This window comes from Phacochoerus africanus, chromosome 1 (genome assembly GCF_016906955.1).
Source record: "Phacochoerus africanus isolate WHEZ1 chromosome 1, ROS_Pafr_v1, whole genome shotgun sequence".
Classification (NCBI taxonomy): domain Eukaryota; kingdom Metazoa; phylum Chordata; class Mammalia; order Artiodactyla; family Suidae; genus Phacochoerus; species Phacochoerus africanus.
The window spans coordinates 106,470,406-106,484,560 of NC_062544.1; the positions used below are offsets into that span (position 1 = coordinate 106,470,406).

A 14,155-nucleotide genomic window follows, 5' to 3' on the forward strand; every position below is an offset into this window, starting at 1 on the left:
ACGTTCCCTCCCCACAGGTCCTCACCTGTGCTGCACTGTTCTCTGAGGGCCACCTGTCCTGCATGTTACAGCAGCCCACTCCTTCAAGGAACAGCAAACAGCAGCCCTGAATGAAGGTGCGATACACAGCCCACATGCCAAGAAGCAGCTGCTGTCTTGCAGCAGCAGATAGCCAGACCCCAGCTCCCCTCCCCACCTAACCCCTGCTTCCCGTGCCCCAAACATCTAGCCGTGCTGTGCACCAGGGCTCCTGGAGGTGCCCAGGGTTAGGGCCAGCCCTTGTGCAATCTGCTCTCTCTGAAGTTCCTGGGCCAACCCTGGACATTACAATAAAAGGTGGCTTCCTCATCCCTGCAGAGACTCCAGCTTCAGCCTCTGCCCCTAGGACTGAAGTATAGAGTGAAAAGAGTCAAGGGAGACCTGAACAGGGGCACCTAGGAAAAGAACAGGAAACTCAAGGTAGGGTTGGTAGAAATGATGTTAAATGTTCTAATTTCAGCTCTCCTCCCCAAGCCCTTTTCCCCACCCCTTGAAGAACTTTCAAAGTGTTGAGCCTTGACTCACAGATGAATACAAGCTGAAAGAAATCCCACCCAAATATGCCCCCACCCAGGAAAAGAAAGCCAGGCATGGTACTCATCACAGTCAGGAGCACCTGGGGAAGGGAAAGCAGAGTCTACATGGTTCCCTCATTAACGCACTTTCAGAAAGGGAACCCTTGTGCTTCGACCCCTTGGCTGGGCAACTGCCAGAAAGCACTGAGCTACATCCCCGCCCAGATACAGCACATGGGGCGTGACACATGCTGATGCTTGAGATCTTGCCACATCTGACAGCAAAAGGCACTTAGTAAGGTTTTTCCAGCATTACCCCATATCTCCCTGGATCTAACCCTGTGAAGTCAGCTGGGCAACCACGAAGAAGACAAAGGTGCTCGAACAAATAGAAAAGGTCTCTGGCAGAGCGAGGGTAATTCCTGTAACGTGGACTCAACTTTCTAGCATTAAGGATGGCACAGGGTGCTACAAAACTCCAGGCCTGAACCAAAGCTTGTGCCTAGGATTTCCCTTGGATAAAATCTCCAGAATGCCTTTCCTATATCATTGGGTGAGCTGAGACTTCTCTTAGCTGGATTTCAGTTAAATAATGTTTATGTGGTCATTATTTTGTACCATTTGTCAAGTGCGTCTTTTCCCTTTTGTTGTCAAAAGTAAATCTCAAACCTGTGTAGATGTTAACTGATGCCTCACTCATCTAAGTGTGGATAACCTCTCCACAAGGACAGAAGGCATTCACTAGGATGGGCTCCTCTACAAGAAATGGTCTTCACTACTTTCTGACTATGGATCACAGGATCAGACCCCAAAGCATCTGGGGTCCAGGGCTACATGGCAGCACCAATAGTACACAGGCTTGTAAGCAGTTCTAACCAACTTTTAAAGGCTTTTGTGTGCGATTCTAATACAAAAGGATTTGTATCCCCTCCTTAGCTTCTATTTCAATATATTTTCAAAATTATGTCTCAGAAAACCTGCTGGGTATACAGGCAATTATGCAGATGCAAAATCAGTGAAAAGATGACTATGAAGTTTACATCTGAGGATGCTACCAATGTAACTTTCACATCCAGATACTTCGATTAAAAATAGGAAATTCTATTATAAGAAAATAAAATTACCATGGCAACATTTTCCCAACACAGTTCACAGTCACAGGATCTTGTTTTCCTTTAAAGTGACACCAAAGTAGCTCAATTACCATGCACCACCAGTAATGACCAAGTACAAGTGAATCCCCAAAAATGACATCCTGACTTTTAACATCTACTCAGTAACTCTTACAGTGGCTTTTGACATTTAAAAACTACCAAAGAGCATTTTTTAATGTATCAAGACCACATGATTCAACCCAGAGTATTCTATGCAATTGTGGTGGAGCTATTTCAGACTTCTACCAAGAACAATCCAAAGACCCCCCCAAAACGGCCTCCTGAATGTACTGCACAACCCAGGCTGAAATTTCCAGACACCTAAGAGATCATATTCAGAGAGAAATTTTGGAAAACTATGATCAGTCGATATTTTGACAATGAGAGAAAGAAAAGTAACTTTTCAGAGCACAGGGTTAATTATATCTTTATAAAGCTTTAAAAAAGGTAACACAATGGAGTTCCCACTGTGGTGAAATGGGTTATGAATCCAACTGCAGCAGCTCCAGTGGCTGCAGAGGTACAGGATTGATCCCTCACCCTGGCACAGTGGGTTAAAGGATCCAGCATTTCCACAGCTGCAGCTGTGTTTGTTTTCAATCCCTGGCTCAGGAACTTCCACATGCTGTGGGTACAGCAAGAAAATAAAGAAAAAAAAAAAAACCACACACTTAACTCTTGTTTGTTAAAAAAAAAAAAAAGAAAGAAAGAAAGAAAGAAAAAAAGGCCCTTAATCTTTTTTTTGTGGGGGAGGGCACACCCACGGCATATGGAGGTTCCCAGGCTAGGGGTCAAATTGGAGCTTCAGCTGTTGACCTCACAGTCGTAGTAACGCCAGATCCAAGCCACATCTGTGACCTACACCATAGTTCAGGGCAATGCCAGATCCATAACCCCCTGAGTGAGTCCAGGGATTGAACCTGCATCCTCTAGGATACTAGTCAGATTTGTTTCTGCTGTGCCATGATGGGTGCACTCCCCCAAGGCCCTTAATCTAATTAAGATGATTGGGAAATGTGTGGAGGAGTATTTGGGAGTTCTGAGAACAAGTACACAGGGGCAAGTGTTAAATGACATCATTGAAATGACAGGCACTTGGCCACCACATACAAGGCTGATGGCAGCAGCCTCTCCCACCTGTGACTACAAAGTGCCACTGTGTGAATCTGTGAGACTCACCTGCTCCAGTTTGTGGCCAACTGCAAGAAATCCTGAAATTCTCATTTCCGCTCATGCTTAAAAGCTTATGATCCAGTAGTACTGGTGACCCAATTTTTAAAATATTCAGAAACCCTGCAAATAAATACAAAACATTTCTGTACCCCTACAGTCCCACCACCACAAAAAGTTATAAATAAATTAAATTCAGCTTTCTTAACTATTTTCTCAGCTCAAGTTTGTCCTTACCCCAAATAAAGATAAGTTCAATTTATATCCAAAATATAAATATTTTAAAGGTATCATATCAGATCTGTTATCAAAAAATGTAAACAGAATTTATCTAGCTTATCATTATAAACCACTTTTTAAAGTTTTTAATTCACCCTGTACTGATCCTCTAAAAAACTGACCAAGTCACACTTAGATTGAAAAGCTGATATAGATTTTTAAGTGGTTCCTCGGAGACAACCGCTAATTACTAAAACTAGTGTTATTGAATCTAGTGGTTTATTGCATCATTCGATTTAAAAGACCAAAATAATTCCATTTTGGTCTTCCACTAATGCTCCTTCTGAATGAGCCCCCGATTCTGCTGTCCAAAGTAAACGAGCTGAACTGGAAATTCCGCAGTAACACTCAGGACAAAACCAGGACTGGGTGTCAAACAACCTCATGCTTTCAACTGCACCTGTGAAAAATCCCCAATTCTCGGTGGCAGTCTGCTTTAGTCGAAAGGAACTTCAAGGATGGAAACTTGAGGTGAAGTCAAGAAGCAGAAAGGGAAACACTGATGACCCTCATAAGGAAATCAACGGATCTATTCATCCCACAATGTCATCCTCACACTCCACAGTCAGACTGCTTCTCCTGAAGCTGCCTCGTCAGTATCTGATGTGAAGACAGGAAAGCCACTCCTATGTGGAAAAGGATTTGCCAGAGGTTCCTCAGCCCATGCAGGTACATGTTGCCCAGGCAAATGAAAAGCAGCATCAGCACCACCTTCATAGTTCTGGCTGGACTATAGAACAGGTACAAGTAACACTGAAATGACACCAGAGGAGGGAGTCTCCCATCAGAGATAATAAAGTGGCCAAGGTCAAACGCAAGATTTACTTATCATACCTGCCATGCACAATACATATTAGCTTATTCATACACATTAGCTTATTAAACTGAAGTCATTACAATGAAACCTGGACTCACTGGATCAGCTGCTGTTAATCACTGGATGTAAGTGGGGATTTGGAAGAGATAAGCAAAGTGAAATAGACATCACAGGGGGAACTAGAATGCAGTACTCTTGGAAGAATTTAAGAAATAAAGACAGAGGAGTTCCCATTGTGGCTCAGCAGTAACGAACCCGACAAGTATCCATGAGGATGTGGGTTCCAGCCCTGGCCTCACTCACTAGGTTAAAGGATCCAGCATTACCATGAGTTGTGGTGTAGGTTACATATTCAGCTCAGATCTGGCGTTGCCATGGCTGTGGTGCAGCTCCAATTCAACCCCTAGCCTGAGAACTTCCATATGCTGCAGGTGTGCACCCCTAAAAAAAAGTTATAAAGAAGAAATATAGACAGAAATGCCCAGGCTGTGCTACAGAAAAAGAAGAGGTGCAGATCAGGGGTAGACAGCCAGAAAAGTATACTCTAACAAGACTGGCCTCCAAACAAGTCTTTCCTTCAGGGGAGTCATAACAGGTAAAAAAAAAAAAAAAAAAAAAAAAAGCCAATGAGAAACTATGCTTTCACTATTTTAGTTTTTCCTGAGTTACAACTACATAGGGGACCACTGTTCCCTAAACAGCCCTCTTATTATGTTTTCAAAAGCATCTCTGACTCAGGGAAAGGTCTCACAGCAGGGAGTGTGACTGGTATTTTGTGTAGGGCTATCACACAAGAAGAAGCCATTCTTGTTCTGCAAAAGGTGGAAATAGTTTTTTGGTTCAATGTTTAAAAAAAAAAAAAAAGCACAGGAGTTCCCATTGTGGCTTAGCGGGTTAAGAACCCAACTAGTATCCCTGAGGATGTGGGTCTGAGGTTGCTGTGTCTGTGGCCAGCTCTGATTTGACCCAGGAACTTCCATATGCTGCAGGTGTGGCCCTAAAAGAAAAGGAAAAAAAAAAAAAAAAGCACATTGTCAAAACCCCGAGCAATCTGACAAAAGCTCAAGCTACAGTGAGAGAGAGTTCCCTGTTGAAAGAGCTATCTGAGGAGGACCGCGATTGAGGGGATGAAGATGGAATTGTAAGATCCTTGCAGCCCTGAAACGCAGGCTTCAGGAAACTTTTCCTGGCAACACCCAAGGTTTTGGAGACTTGTTTTCTAAAATCTGAGTGCATTTTAAATCTTTGGTTGAAAATTTCTTTCTGCACAATCAGATAATTCTTAATAGACCATCTAGGATGTATGTGGAAAACAGGAAGTACCCTGAGAACAGAAATTTTAATTTAAAAAAAAAGAAGAAGAAGCTTAAACATGCAGAGAAGGTACTAAAATTGTAGCCCTGGAGTTCCCGTCGTGGCACAGTGGTTAACGAATCCGACTAGGAACCATGAGGTTGCGGGTTCGGTCCCTGCCCTTGCTCAGTGGGTTAACGATCCGGCGTTGCCGTGAGCTGTGGTGTAGGTTGCAGACGCAGCTCGGATCCCACGTTGCTGTGGCTCTGGCGTAGGCCGGTGGCTACAGCTCCAATTAGACCCCTAGCCTGGGAACCTCCATATGCCGCGGGAGCGGCCCAAGAAATAGCAAAAAGACAAAAAATAAATAAATAAATAAATAAATAAAATAAAATAAAATTGTAGCCCATGTGAAGGATGAGGAAAGAGAGTCAGGTTTTTACTAGAACTAACTCTTCCCATAGGGGATTCAAAAGCTCCTTTTAACCCCACTCCTTAGGTATACAACTTATTTGAAAATAACTAATCAGGGAGTTCCCATCGTGGCTAAGTGGTTAGCGAATCTGACCAGGAACCATGAGGTTGTGGGTTCGATCCCTGGCCTTGCTCAGTGGGTTAAGGATCTGGCATTGCCATGAGCTGTGGTGTGGGTCGCAGACTCAGCTTGGATTGCTGTGGCTCTGGTGTAGGCCGGTGGCTACAGCTCTGATTGGACCTCTAGACTGGGAGCCTCCATATGCTGCAGGAGTGGCTCAAGAAAAGACAAAAAAAAAAAAAAAAGAAAGAAAGAAAATAACTAATCCAGCAACTAATCCTAGCCCAGGAACTTCCATATGCTGTCATGGCTCACTGGAAACAAATCTGACTAGTATCCATGAGGATGCAGGTTTGATCCCTGACCTTTATCAGCAAGTTAAGGATCCTGTGTTGCCACGAGCTGTGGTGTAGGTTGCAGACAGGGTTAAGGATCCTGCGTTGCTGTGGCTGTCGTGTAGTTTGGAAGCTACAGCTCTGATTCAACCCCTAGCCTGAGAACCTCCATATGCCACAGGTGCAGCCCTAAAAAGACAACAAAAAAATATTTTTTTGCCCAGTCTTGTGTTTGAAAAAAAAATACATATATGTAGGTGCCACCTCTGCAGAAGGACATTTCTGTACTTGGACTCCTCAACAATAAGCACAAGGTAGGACCCTGCCTCACACTAGTCAGGCCCAGCCCAATCCCCACAGCAATCTCACCCCTCATTTCCTGGAAGCCAGGTCCAAATTCCTGGTTTCTATTCTCTACTGTCAAAGGCCCTATGGCCTAGGCCAAGTGGCTTTCCCCTTCTGAGCCCAAAGATCTTTTCTCTATAAAATGAGAAGACTGGGCAAGATGGGCCAAGGGTTCTTTCTAAGGGCTGGTATTGTCTATGATTTGAACCAAGGCTTTAGTAGAACAAAAGAAGAATCTAGAAACTTGTTTATGGTTCCAGCAGAACAAAATAAGGCCAGGGTCTAGCCCACTTACTAAAACATCAATGTTTCACTCACCTGGAAAATGCAGGCTACAAAAGGAATAAGAAAAGCCAGGATATTTCCAATTTCTTCATGTGCAACCTAAGACAAATATGAGGAACACACAAAAAAGAAGTATTTAGAGGAAAGGAAACACTATGACATGAAATGCTTTACTCCTCATTGGGTCTAGTATGGTTGACAGTTCAAAATCTCTAGCTGGGTGAGAAACAAGGCCACACTCAACTATCAGACCAGGGTATGATACCAGGTATGAAATCCTTCTGAATGGTCTGGTCACACTAAGCATCCTCTCATCTCCATGCATCTATACCGAGCCCTCAACCTGGAATGACACCACCCTCAAAAACCTACTCACCTGTCAGTACTAAGCTTTCCCCAATTCCTCCCACCCTCAGGTACTGCTACCTCCTTAGTGATGTCGCCACACTCAACCTTGTGCCCCAAGGCAGGGACTACATCCTGACCAACAAGTGCCTGTTCTCGTGCCTACAGACACTTGGTAAGTATCTGCATGATATAAATCAGTCCATGAGACAACTCTTCCCAGGGGGAAGAAAAGAGCCTGAACCTTAAAGTCTAAGAGTCAAACATTTGCCTTGGATGAATAATACAGCCCCTGCAGTGACGCCTGGGGTCCCTAGGACCACAGGGTGGCCTGATCTCCTGGGAGCAAGTTGTCCATTCCTCACCATTATCCCAGCAGGCCCCTTTGGCTTCTTAGGAAAACAGATGCAAAAGAGCAAGTTTCATATTTGTCCAACTTACTACAGAGAATTAAATGAGAAGTAGTTTTTACTTGAATTTTGTTTTGTTTTTGTTTTGCTATTTTAGGGCCATACTGGTGGCATATGGAGGTTCCCAGGCTAGGAGTCCAATCAGAGCTACAGTTGCTGGCCTATGCCACAGCCACAGCAATGCCAGATCCAACCCGTGTCTGTGACCTACACCCAGCTCACGGCAACGCCAGATCCTTAATCCACTGAGCGAGTCCAGGGATCGAACCCGCATCTTCATGGATCCTAGTCGGGGTTTGCTAACCAATGAGCCACGAAGGGAACTCCTCTTGAATTTTTTTAATGTAGTGCATAATAACCTTATAAATGATACATATCCCCATCCATTTCTTCCATCAAGTGTCTTTCAATTTAAACTGTATAGAAAAGGTTACCTGTAAAGAATGTTCTGCAAGGTGAATTCCACGAATGAGGTTCAGGGCAGCACACATGATGTTGAGAATAAGGGAAAGAACACCTAGGGCCGTCACTGGCTCCATTCGGAAATTAGGAGCTTCACAATGAAAAAAAAAAGAAGAGTCTAGTGAAAATAATTTCTATATGAAAGAAAAATAAAGACATTAACTAGACCGCCAATAATGAAAAGGTCTGTTACACTAAACACACAATTGCAAACATATTAATTTAAAAAGTTAGCTATAATTAAAGGAAGGAAAGTCAAGAAATGAAGGACAGAATGGATCTGGGACTCTGAGGTGAATTTCTTCTACAAAGAGGCCCTTCTCTGAGCAGGCACAAATTTTTCAAGTGCTTCATTTCCTTTCCATTTAAAACTGGTTCTTGGCCAGAGACTGTATCAGGTTGCTATAGGCATTCACAGTGGGTAGAGGCCATGAATGTTTCTAAACATCCTACAATGCACAAGACAGCCCCCACAACAAAGCATTATCCAGAACAAAAATTCAACAGGGCTTAGGTTGAGAAATCCTGATTTAAAGCAATTTATGGCTTTAATTGTAAATTGATTGTCAAATTTGAAGGCATTTCTATTACACACCTCAACCCTCAGCTTGTAAAATGTTTCACCCTTTTTCTGAAAAGGACACTATCCAGTGTCATGCATGGGAAGAGGAGGGAACATTGATTATTTCAGCTTACAAGTTGTTTCTAACACTCTAATTAGGACAAATGATCATCTTCTCTTTAAAGACAACTGCTAAAATGGATTCTGGTTCACACAGTTAAATGGTGTCCCAATCATTTTCTTGCTACGCTCTCATTAAATCATCCTTTCTTGTCCTTACATTTCCCACATACAAATACACGCACAAAATATCTAGCCACAACCCAACCAATGCCTATGGTTAGTGTGTTAGAATTTCCATCCAGCAATTCAAAGTTCCTGTTAGAACAGAGCATGCTACCTGTAAAGATTCTAGCCTTAGGGCAATAGGAGGAGTCAAACCACAGTAAAATGTCCTAGAAAGATAAGCAAGTTGACACTTTCCGGATTTGCTCCCTTTTGTCTAAGTGATTAAAAAACGAGATATATCACAAAGTTACCCTGTTTTCAGATATGACAAAGCAGAAGCTTGGGGTTCAATTATCTAGTCTTCCTTCCACAAAAGTTCAATTCAACCCCAGTATAAATTACAACTTATTGAATGGCATAAGAGCCAATCCAGGAATTTACTGGTTGAAACCAAATTGAAACACAAAATGAAGCCAAAAATGTGAACATTTTTAATATACCACTTTCAAAATTCAAGCAATGACTTTAGTATAAAACTGTTAACATAGGGAGTTCCCATCATGACTCAGCAGAAACGAATCTGACTAGTAGCCGTGCTGACACAGGTTTGATACCTGGCCTCACTCAGTGGGTTAAGGATGCAGCTTTGCCATGAGCTGTGGTATAGGTCGAAGATGCAGCTCAGATCCTGCGTTGCTGTGGCTATGGTGTAGGCCGGCAGCTGTAGCTCCGGTTAGATCCCTAGCCTGGGAACCTCCGTATGCCTTGGGTGTGGCCCTCAAAAGGCAACAAAACAAAATAGGGAATTCCCATTGTGGTCCAGCGGAAACGAATCCAACTAGTATCCATTAAAATGTGGGTTGGATCCTCGCCTTGCTCAGTGGGTTGGGGATCTGGTGTTGCTGTGAGCTATGGTGTATGTAGGTCACAGATGCAGCTCAGATCCCACATGACTGTGGATGTGGCTGGCAGCTACAGCTCCAATTCACCCTCTAGCCTGGGAATTCCCATATGCCACAAGTATAGCCCTAAAAAGCAAAAAAACAAAAAACAAAAACAAACAAAAAAAACCCCAGCCAAAAACCAAAACAAAACTAGACTTTTCAAGTATAAACAGCTCTGTCTTCCAGAGAAAGATTCAGCTCTTACACCATTACAGAATTCTTAGAATGTAAATATCCTCTTTAGCTAAAAATTGGTTTAACTGTGTAACAAGGAATGCCAAAAAAAGCACCTTTGTTATGTGCTAGGCATTGAGTTGAACTGGTGTTAAGGCCAGATTAAGTCACGGACACCAGGGCACTGTGAGCACATTCATTAACACTTCTTTCCTCAGAGAAGGACTCAGAAATCCAAAGGGAAAGAAGGATGTCCCACACAGAACCAGACAGAGAGAGGTCTAGAAGCCCTGGCTCTGGCCCCCGCTCACTCGCATCCCCATATCCCTCCCCTTCCTCCATCAAGGAGAGGGGCTTTCTCAGTGCAAATCTGCAGTGTTTCACTAAGGGATGATATAAGGACTCACTGTCAAAGGGAAAAAGAGAGAGAGAGAGAATGTGCAAAACTGTACAGTTCAATAAATGACTTCCAGCAAAAGAAAATGAAAATCTTCTTGATAACATTTAAACATGTAGACTTTACCCTGGTTAGGAAAACAACCTGCCAAGTCACTCTTCTGAATTTCCTCAGAAGAGCTGCCTCTTTTCAGATCAACTCACTGTCACAACAATCAAGTTTTTTTGTTGTTGTTGTTGTTTTTAATAACAGCCACTGGAAATAAGATCAGCCCACATTTTTCCCCACATATTTTATACACCGCCCCTGACCCAAACACCTTCCCAGTAAAACAATCGATGTCTATTAGAAGGAAACACACAATCTCACTGCATCTGCATCAACATCAGAGAGCAGCAGGCCAATTACCAGGTTCCAAGTGCATCCGTGTGTGACCATTCATCACCCCATTAGCCACATCTGTGTCCTCCAGAGTGAGAACCACTGGGGGCTGGAACTTGAGGTCCTCCTGAATTTTTTCTAAGCTGTTCTCCATCTGGGTAGAACTTACATAGTTAAAATGCCACTTCACTTTCTGAATGACACTGTCTGTGAAAAAAAGAGCAACCTAAGCTGAGTGTTTTCGTCACAATGGATGTTATAAGGCAATATGTTTATACAATGATGTTTACAGCGAATCAGTCAGCCAGACTCTGAAGAGTGTCAACTACATATGAAGGGTCAAATGATTAGTACATATCAGGACTGGCCTCATCAATCTCTTCAAAGCAGAATAATCCAAATGTAACAGTCTGTCTATCAGAACCTCAGTGGCGAGAGAGTCAGGGGACAGGGGCTTGAGTCTTAGCTCAGCCACAACTCAGAGTACAATCCTGGGCCACTCACAGAATATTTCTAAGCTTGAAAAATGAGGACAGTTATTCTTGAGTTTTAATAAGTAGTTGAAGTGAAGTTTCATACATACTAGCACAGCAAAATCATGTATAATTCTAAAATCCACGTACTTTTACTCATACTCAGTAATGAGTAAGTGTGATCCTGGGGAAGGTCTCCTGTCAGACTAAGCCCAATGCTTTGGAAGAAAGGCACATGCAGAAATTAAAGGAGAGAAGAACACAGGTCCACCAGCTGCCAACCAAATAACAGGCAAGGGATGCTACAGCTGTGCTTGGCTTGGGAACAGTGTACTCTCTTGCTAAGAAGAAGTTAAGTGGGGCTGAGAGCAGCAGTTGGACCAGAGTCTCATAGACAGACTCCGGGTCTGTGTCACAGGCCTACCACCGGAGGCCCACAGACAAGGGAGGTCCCTGGCATCTATCTTCAAGTGACACCAAAAGAGGCTGCTGGCCCCATCGCTGATAGCCTGGCCCCAGACCACACGAGGGGATGTGAGGGCTACCGCAGGAGTTGCCAGAAAGCATAAATGGCAGCTCTTCAGGTGCCGCCCTGCAGCTAACCCTGAGTACCAAATGCTGCCAGCCCCTCCTTCAAGAGCTTCACAGCGATCCTGGTGATTGACACCGAGACCAGAGAATGTTCCCCAACTCCCGCCTCTACTTCTGTTCTCCAAGAGCTCAAACTGACTTGAATCACACCTGAGAGAAACAGTGCACACACTATAGTCATCCTGCTGTGTTCCAAAGCCCTGAGCCTCCACCCAGCCTCTCTGGCAGGGCCTAGAAAAGGAGTTTCCTCTTCCAGAGCAGTGCTTCTCAAACCTCTGCATGAAGGAGCAGTTTTTCTTATTTCCAAGCAGTTGTAGATGGATACTTTGATAAAATACAATAAAAAAATATCACGGGAGTGTCAAATTACCTCTAAACTCTTATTCTCACTTTCTGTCCCTCACGCTCAAAGAACGGGCCTGTGTACCACCATAAGCAGTGCTGCTCTAGAGTAAGGTTGGCAAGGTGTTCTCAGAGTGCCATAGAGTCAATGTTTTGGGCTTAGAGGCCCTAGGTGGTCTAGTCACCATAGCCCACCTCTGCCAGGGAAGGGCAAAAGCAGCCACAAACAACCCATAATAGAATGAGGGCTGTGTTCCACTTTGTTTACAAAAACAGGCCCTCAGGCCACAGTTTGCTGACCCCTGCTCCAGAATTAGACATGCGGGTTTTACCATTCCTTCATCTTGCCCCTAGGCTCTGGAGAGATGAAAAGCCAGAATGTTAAACCTCCAAGCTTGAAGGCCACCTCCACAGCTGTGAAATCTCATGGTACAAGGCCATTCTGCAGTGACATGTTGCTGCACGTCCAGTGGTTTTCCCTGATGGTCAAAGCCAAATCCAGACTGGGAAATTCTATACATATAATGTCATAAAAGAGATAATACAAAAGAGGGTTACAAACCAAATTCGAGAAAGGCGTATGGCCTGGAGGCTAGGCCAATGCAGGTGGTATCATAGGAAGCTGTGAATTCCCACCACAGGGTCTCCAGGAAGTAGAAGGCCATGGCAGATGGACACTGGTGGGAGCAGATAGCCATGCAGGCCACATCCCTCGAAGAAGAGAAACTGGAACAAAAAGGTATCATCCATGTTACCAGGGAACAGATTCATGTATTCATAGCCCGTGCCTGGATACCACCATTCCTCAACTATGGACTTCCTGGGCTTTGAACAGTCCCACAGCTGTTTGTTGCATATATACCATTTCTTCAGCTAGACCTGCCTGGGGCTGAGCCTTTCTTATACTTCCTCTCCTATGTGCGTAGCGCTATGTGTCGCTGACAATGTGTGATCATTCTGACTTTTTTTTTTTAATTTTTTTTGCTGCACCCACAGCATGTGGGAGTTCCTAGGCTAAGGATCGAACCCATGCCACAGCAGTGACCGCAGCCACTTCAGTTACAACGCTGGATCCTTAATCTGCTGTGCCACAAGGGAACTCCCTGACTTATTATTTATTTATTTATTTTGTCTTTCTGTCTTTTCTAGGGCCACACCCATGGCATATGGAGGTTCCCAGGTTAGGGGTCTAATCGGAGCTATAGCTGCTGGCCTACGCCAGAGCCACAGCAACGCGGGATCCGAGTCAAGTCTGCAACCTACACCACAGCTCATGGCAACGCCGGATCCTTAACCCACTGAGCGAGGCCAGGGATCAAACCCGCAACCTCATGGTTCCCAGTTGGATTCGTTAACCGCTGAGCCACAACGGGAACTCCAATAATGGTGAGTTTTTAAGTCAAAATAGAAATGAGCAGAACATTTTATATTCTTTTTTTTTTTTTTTTGGTCTTTTTAGGGCTGCGTGTGTGGCATAGGGAAGTTCCTAGGCTAATGGTCAAACTGGAGCTGCAAGCTGCCAGCCACAGCCACAGCCACAGCAGATCCAAGCCACATCTGTGACCTACACCACAGCTCATGGCAGTGCTGGATCCTTAACCCACTGAGTGGGGCCAGGGATCAAACCTGCATCCTTGTGGATACTAGTCAGGTTTGTTTCCACTGAGCCACAACAGAATATAAGAACTCCTATATTCTACTTTTCAAAAAAATGACTGTAGTACCTAGAATTTCATTTGAAGTCACAGGTTGTTTTTTGTTTTTCTGAACAAAGAAAAACCTTCCTATTTGAGGTACAGCACAAAGTTCACATAGTTTGTTAGGTAATCACAGCATAATGAGGAAGGGACCACCAAGGAAAGTGTTTTGAGGCTCCCAGAGAAAGGAGCTGCAGATGCAGCTCAGGGTTTGCTTCCAAGCACCTGAGCCCACACCACAGATGACAGCTGCATATATATCCCTGCCACCGGGTTCCCTCTTCATGCCATGACTCTTCTCATCCAACACCACCATCAAGCCTGCAGTCAGGCCTGGACTTTCCCCTTTGTTTTTCTGATTCTGAGGCAGAATTCCCCTAAA

General features: G+C 44.1%; 1 protein-coding gene across 12 annotated transcripts in view; it reads right to left on the reverse strand.

The window, feature by feature from the left end:
* SEC22C (SEC22 homolog C, vesicle trafficking protein) overlaps positions 1–14,155 on the reverse strand; it is a 42,232-nt gene that overhangs the window by 1,278 nt on the left and 26,799 nt on the right. For 9 of the 12 annotated variants that reach the window (XM_047770956.1, XM_047770994.1, XM_047770949.1 and 6 more), the window contains 5 exons: positions 12,639–12,802; positions 10,698–10,877; positions 7,957–8,075; positions 6,801–6,866; positions 2,888–3,910 (listed from right to left, as the gene is read on the reverse strand). In XM_047770956.1, coding sequence (XP_047626912.1) covers positions 3,710–3,910; positions 6,801–6,866; positions 7,957–8,075; positions 10,698–10,877; positions 12,639–12,802 — 730 coding nt within the window. In that variant the 3' untranslated portion in view covers positions 2,888–3,709. The remainder of the gene's footprint in view (positions 1–2,887; positions 3,911–6,800; positions 6,867–7,956; positions 8,076–10,697; positions 10,878–12,638; positions 12,803–14,155) is intronic. The other 3 variants (XM_047771029.1, XM_047771047.1, XM_047771037.1) reach the window with 3 other exon arrangements.